At 39.1% G+C, this 7,203-nt stretch overlaps 2 protein-coding genes across 3 annotated transcripts in view; one reads left to right on the top strand and one right to left on the bottom strand.

Annotated features, from left to right (window-relative positions):
• Nucleotides 1-2,095, bottom strand: part of PROS1 (protein S) — a 136,524-nt gene extending 134,429 nt beyond the window's left edge. Inside the window, exon 1 of the mRNA XM_004446643.5 lies at nt 1-2,095. This exon is cut by the window's left edge and continues 1,392 nt beyond it. The gene's annotated coding sequence lies outside the window, so the exon portion shown is untranslated.
• Nucleotides 2,096-4,538: 2,443 nt separating this feature from the next.
• Nucleotides 4,539-7,203, top strand: part of ARL13B (ARF like GTPase 13B) — a 102,366-nt gene continuing 99,701 nt past the window's right edge. Inside the window, exon 1 of one of the 2 annotated variants that reach the window (XM_023591460.3) lies at nt 4,539-5,019. In XM_023591460.3, the coding sequence (XP_023447228.1) occupies nt 4,643-5,019 (377 nt within the window). In that variant the 5' untranslated portion in view covers nt 4,539-4,642. The remainder of the gene's footprint in view (nt 5,020-7,203) is intronic. The other variant, XM_023591474.3, reaches the window with a different exon arrangement.

Here is a 7,203-nt window from a genome sequence, read left to right as displayed (position 1 = left end):
GAATTGTTTAGTGTGCTAGCATTCATAACATTATACAAAATAGCCTAAAGTACTGTATTTAATTATTGAATATTTAAATTTATTTAGCCATGAGTGTTTTAGGTAAAAAACCCCATTTGGGGATTTTCTCATCTTGTGAGGAGGAATTAAGGGTAGACATCTCAACATTTCATAAGCAGGAAAAACCAACAAATCATGGGTCAACAACATCCATTAAAAGCATCTCCAATCCAGTCATAAAAAGAATATAAAGAATTTTTTTAAAAAGATGGAAATGTTAAAGAAATACAAGGTATCTAAAAAGTGCCAGCAATAATTGTCAGTGCTGAAAATTATGTCCTACACCATATGTCAAACTTTAAAAAATCATCTACTAACATGTCTAATAATAAAATCTAATAATAAGTTCACTCTGTTATGGTGATATCCAGCTTTAGCCGAATATTGATTAACACTTGGTCAACAGCATTCCACCAAAATTTGTTTTTGGTGCACTTTTAAATATACAACTAAAATATGTCCAAAATTTAACTCCTAATGTTCTGCCAAAGCTTGCTCCAAGAAGTCTTTCCCAGTGCAGATAATAGCAGGTCAACCTTCAAGTTGCTCCAGATAAAAACCTTGGAATAATCCTTTTTTCTTTGTTTCACATAAATCCAATCAATCAGGAAATCCTAATTCAAAACATTACAAATCTAACTATTTATCTTCTCCATAATAAGGTCCCAAACCACCACAATATCTCACTTAAGTTTTTGCAATAAGCCTCATAATCGGTGACCCTGATTCTACTCCTTCGTTTTTTTCAGTCTATTCTCAATTTAGAGGCTAGAGTAATCCTAAAATTTCTCAGCTCAGGTTAGCTCATGTCATGCCTCTGTCCCAGACCTTCCAATGGCTCTTTTCCTGCAGAATAAAAGTCAAGATTTTACAATGACTTTTGCAACTTTATGTAATCTGGACTTGTTAAAGGCTTGCAATAATTAACAAGCTGTAGCTCAGTTTCCCCTGATATACACTGGGGAAAGGCTAACCCCATCCCCCATAAGCCTGCCTGTCCAAGGGCACAGCACTTCCCCACAAGTTAAACAAAGAAACCACATAGAGATGGGAATAAAGGAAAATGGAAACCTTCCCTACCTGCATATCATAGGGAGAAAAAATCCCTACAGATCGAAGAAACATCTTCTGCAGCATTCCAAGAAAACATAACTCCCTAACTCACTATCTCCTAATCACTATCGGGGAAAATTTTCACCTTTAGGGTTTCCTATTGGCCCCTGCACCTCACTAGGACCCTCAACCCCCTCCCACCAACTATCATTTCCCCTCCTAGGAAAGTTCTGTATGAATTCAAATCCCTCTTCCAGGAGTGGGCTGAAATCTCTCTTCAGACTCCCACCATGCTGGTGGGGGGACTGAAGTCTATTTTTCAGAACCCCTCTGTTGGGAGAGCTCAATAAATCTTTCTTGGTCTATAGTCATTTCAGTCTGTGTCACAGTAACCCCCATATTTTCTTCAACAGGACTCTTGTCACTTCTGTGACTTCATCTCCTTCAGTCTTACTCCTTTTCCCTTAATATCCAAGACATGTTCCCACCTTAGGAGCTTTGCACTTATTATTTGTCTGTCTGTGATGTTCTTACACTCACTCCTCCTGACTCCACACGACTCAATCCTTTACTTCTTTTAAGTCTTTGCTTTTCAGTAAGGCCTATCCTGACTACACTATTTAAAATGTCAACATTACTTCTTCTACCCATCATGCTCCATTCCCTTACCCAGTTTTACATTTCTCCATATCATCTTCTACTAGCATATTTTCTATTTTATTTACTATGATTAAAAGTAAAACCCAGGAAGTGGATGTGGCTCAAGCAGTTGAGTGCCTCTTTCCAACATGGGAGGTCCTGGGTTTGAATCTCATTCCTCCTAAAAACAAAAGCAAAACAACGAGCAAACAAACAAAAATAAAACAGCTCAGGGGAGCCGATGTGACCCAGTGGTTGAGAATCAGCTTCCCACATATGAGGTCCTGAGTTCAGTCTCCAGCCTGGGTACCTAAAAAAAAAAAACAAAACAAAACAAAAAATTAAAAATAAGTAAATAAGAAGGAGCAGATATAGCTCAGGTGGTTGAGTACCTAATTCCCATGTATGAGGTTCTGGGTTCATTCCCTGGTACCGCCTAAAAAACAAATGAAAAAAACAGCTTTCATTGGACAGTGAATGTAGTTCAATCCCCGGTACCTCCTAAAAAAATTAAGCAATAATAAAAGAAACAATGTTATGAGTAGAATTTTGCCCCTCTAAATGGTATGTTCACTCCTAACCCCTAGTCCTGTGAATGTGACCTTACTTGAAAATAGGGTCTTTGAAGATATTATTAGTTAAGATGAGACCAAACTCACCCTAATCACCATAGTCTGTTGTCCTTATATGAAGGGAAGGACTGGAATTGGACACAGACAGATATAGCATAAAAAGAGAATGGCATATGAAAACTGAAGCAGAGATTGAAGCACAAGGATTTCTGACAACTCACCAGAAGCTGGGAAGAGGCAAGGAAGGATTTCCCCTACATACTTCGATGTCTAACCTAGAAATCTGTTTAACAAAAAACTTCTGTTGTTTTAAGCCATTCAGTCTGTGGTACTTTTAATGGCAGCCCTAGCAAACCAAGACACAGGATTTCAAAGGAGTTGAGAAATGATGGTTGTCAAAGTCCCAAGAAAGTGGCTAACCATGTAAAAGACGAGATACATTTCTTAAGACATTGGGAAGTGGGAAAAGACAGGGATGATGGAGAGGGAATAAAAAGTCATGAAGGTATTATCTAACTTTTTTCAGTAGCACTGCAGGTTTGAGGTACTTAAATGTACGTCCTGGAAGATCTGGGCAATGGCAGCATCTGGTACTGGTGAAGAAGGGCAAGTTCAGTTAGGAATGCCAGTAGAGATCATACAGCCCTGAGAAATTGGAAAGAAAATAGGTATTATCAAGACAGGTTATTTATATAGGTGAAAAGATCCCTGAAATATGGAGAAAGAGTTAGGAGGATACAGGCAATAAATGTTTTTGGGACTAGTGACAGCAACTTCAAAATTGGCTATCTATTGTTTTTCAGAAACTAGAGCTTTTCCTCTCATTTAGCATTTTAGCAACCCTGCAAAGTAGGCATTTTACAGATGGGGTATTGGCCCCAGAAACAGTGAACTATACAAGGTGTTCAAGGGTTTGAATTAGGTTCTCAAAGTTAGTGAAGGACAGAGAGTAATTTTATATTATTATTATTTTTTTAAGATTTATTATTTATTTATTTCTCCCCTCATCTCCTTTCTGTGTCCATTCGGTGTGTGTGTTCTTTTGTGTCTGCTTGGATTTTTGTCAGTGGCACTGGGAATCTGTGTCTCTTTTTTGTTGCATCATCTTGCTGTGTCAGCACTCCATGTGTGCCGTGCCACTCCTGGGCAGGCTTCTCTTTTTTCGCACAGGGTGGCTCTCCTTACGGGGCTCACTCCTTGTGCATGGGGCTCCCCTACACGGGGTATACACCCGTTTGGCAGGGCACTCCTTGTGCGCATCAGCACTGCGCATGGGTGAGCTCACCACACACATCAGGAGGCCCTGGGTTTGAACCCTGGACCTCTGGTGTGGTAGGCAGATACTCTATCAATTTGAGCCAAATCCACTTCCGAGTAATTTTAAATGTTGATTTTAGTCCCAATCCATTATTTCCCCTTGGATACACTGGGCTTCCTAGTTTCCTCCCTTCTTTCACCAAGATTTGAAAGTATATGTTTAAGTGGATACTGAATTGAACACACAAGTCCCTACATAGCATGCATGCATTTTTTTTCCTATAGGAGTGTACTTATTTCTTCTCCAAACAGTATAAAAAGAAATGTAGATATTACATCTTTTAAAAAATAACGAATGTTACTAAATAGCTGATGGGAAACAATCTCCATTTCTGGAAACTAAATATATAGCAGTCTATATATCTAAAATCCTGGAAAGGGCATACATCAAAACGCTATCTTTGGGTGGTGAGTTTGAGATCCTATTTTCATTATCATGATCTTTTTTACAGTATTTGCACATTTTATACAATGAATAGATATTTCTTTTGTAATCATAAACTTCTTAAAATAAACATCATACAATTCTATCTCACATTTTATGTGACAGTGATAAACATTATACAGATTAATACATCATTCTCATCAGAACTATTGAGATAATTTAGCAAACGAGGTTTTCTCTTGTCTTTAATTTATGGTAATTGCACCAGTGTATTGTTTTTGTAGCTGCCTGAATCCCAAAGGATCCCCAACCCTGCTGTATACAACAAAACAAAACACAAGACCTAAGATCTCTGGATCTCAGCTCGGTTATTGGAAACAGAAGGAGCAGCACCCTCGGCTGGCAAGACATTTTGGACAGCGATACAGATAGATAAGGCCTTGCCCGGGATCCCTCAGCTTCTCTCTGGACGCTATCGTTGCCTGGTTACTAGAATATCCTCCCGGAGCGCAGACTTCTCTTAGGCCACGCCCCTTCTCCCGCCCACCTCTCAGACTGGGGCGGGAAGTCGGATCCCTTCAGCCACTCAAAGGCCTCCATTGCGGGTCCTCGGGTGATGATTGGAGAAAATCATAGGCGGCGCTTGGAGAGGGCCTTCCGCGTCCTGGAGAAACGTCAGTGCGTAGACACGGGGTTTTTCCCTGTCTTCGCTCCGCTAACTCTGCTGCCGGGTACCTGCTTCTTTGGCGTCGAAGTACCACGAAGAGGAGGGCAGTCGTTGTCCGCTCGCGGGTCCCTTCCGGTTTCTCCTCTGGGCCCATCCACCTCTGGGGCGTCTCGGAGTGGCGGCGACCCCCGAGACTCGACCCGAGGCGGCGCAGGACCCATCCTCTCTCCGGGCTCGGATGGGAGGCGAGGGGAGGAGCGGCCTGGGATGTTCAGTCTGATGGCCAATTGCTGCAGCTGGCTCAAGCGGTGGCGGGAGCCCGTCAGGTAGGCTGGGGCCGTCTCACCTGCCGCTGTCCGGTGGTTGGGGATTGCTGCGTCCTGAGGAAAACGGCGGGATGCCACCTCTTTTCTCTGCGCCAGGATGAGGCTCTTTCAGGCCGCGAGGGATATTTCCCAGTTTGACTTGGATTTGTCCCAGGAGAAAGAGGTGTTTTAAGGCGGAGGCAGTCTTATTGTCTTGTTGCCTTTGAGATAAGCTGTAATCAACAGTTTATTATTGTTAATTTTAAAATGGGTTCGAATTTCTTAAAAATTTGTAGTGTGTGTTTATGTATGTGGAACTGTAAACTATTCCTGTTTAATTTTCTTCTGAGGCTTTTCTAATGGGATTTTTTTTTAAGAGAGAAAATCATGGGATATAGCTTCTATAAAATACACACACACACACGCACAGTACTTACACACACATATGCACATAAACACATACATATAAACACACAAACACACACGGTTTTGTTTGAGGACCCGGGCTTGAAATCTGGCTCCGCTACTTAATAACTATCTGACTTAACCACATTGAATCCCTTCTTCCTCAAATCAGGTGGATAATACCTTTGTTTTGGAGGTGTCGAATCAAATGAGAATAACAGAAAGCGTTTTCTAAATTGTAGTGTAGGTTCAATTTAATATGGACTCTAGTAAAACCTTTTAATAGAAAAGGTCCACTTCTTAACATTTCATTTTGACAAGCTAGGTGTGTTAATATTCAGTACATGTTACCTGATAGTCACTCAGAAAATAGTTGAGAACATACCATGTGCCAAGCACAGTGTAAGAAGGAGGCAGTGAAAATGATGCTTTTAAAACTGAGTGACCCAACCTATAAAGAGACCTTGAATTTGTTACACGTTACAAATATGTTGACTTTATATATCTCTACTCTGGAATTAGGCTGAGGGTAAAATATAGAAAAGTTTTTGGGAGTATGTATTGTTAACATTGAAAATATAATAAAGAATGAATCTTAAAAGCTATACTTATACATTATAAAGAAATTGTATGTGTGCATTTGGAAAGTAAATTTGCTTTAAACGAAACTATTGAAGCTCTTTCCCCTTCTTGTTGTGATTGGTTACATATTTAATATCTGAAGCAACCCAAAGCATTCGCTATTTAAATGTAAGTGATGTGATCCACTCTGAGTCTAAGATGTGTTTGTGTAGACTGTGATTTGTTTGTTTTAATGATATTCTGATCTGTTCTGGAGTCTTTGCTAAAACTTGAATATCATTCATTATAGGTGGCCCCTCATGTTTTTCTTTGAGTCTGCTTTTTAAAAATGTATATGATTTTTATAAAAGAGCATTATAACATGTGTTCTTTTAAGAATTAAAAACACTCAAAAAGGCTTCCACTCCAAGGAAGGAGGTTTTGATACAATTAATCTTTCCTAGTCTTTGCTTTTTTTTAAAAAGTGTAATCTCTGGCATGATTTGTATAAAGAAAAGACAAGAGTTGAGAGAAAGGAGAGTGTACTGATTTCCACATAGAGACAGGTAATTACTTTTATTAGCAATGTAAAATTGAAACACAGTTCTATAACTCAGTGTATTCTCTTCTTTAGTCAGTAACATCCAGATTTGCATCGTCCAATAGAGTAGGGACTAGCCATACGTGGCTGCTGAGCATTTAAAATGTGGCTAGTCCAAATTTAGATGCTGTTTAATTCGTAGTAGATTTTAGTATGCAGAAAGAATAAGGTATCTCATCAGTCTTTTTTTTTTTTTTAAGTTTGATTACTTTTTTTAATGCAGCTACTTAGCAAGTTTAAACTTACATATGTGGCTCACATTTTATTTCTGTTGGACTTCACTGATTTAGGTCAAAGGGCATAGGTACACATCTTTCAGTGTTGAACAGAGTTAACTGTCAGGGGGCTTGAAAACAAGTAGGATTACACCTACTTTTTAAGTACCCTTTTCAGTGCCTGGTCCATAATAGCTGCTAAATAAATATTTGCTAAATGTAGTATGTAGTTTGATCACTTCTTGGCAATGATCATTCTGAAATAAACAACACTAGCAGGTAGTTCTATTTATTGTACTGGAATAAATGAGCGAAGAGAAAGCTGATTTTAAAAATCATAAAAGTTTGTGCTTTTATTTTTTTTCAAGAAAAATTTCGAGTATTCTCTTTATGCTTTCTGTAGAATTTTTAAAATTTTAGACT

The sequence above is a fragment of the Dasypus novemcinctus genome, chromosome 4 (genome assembly GCF_030445035.2).
Source record: "Dasypus novemcinctus isolate mDasNov1 chromosome 4, mDasNov1.1.hap2, whole genome shotgun sequence".
In the NCBI taxonomy this organism is placed as follows: Eukaryota; Metazoa; Chordata; class Mammalia; order Cingulata; family Dasypodidae; genus Dasypus; species Dasypus novemcinctus.
Note: the sequence above shows the minus strand (reverse complement) of the source record. Positions and strands in the feature narration are given on the sequence as shown.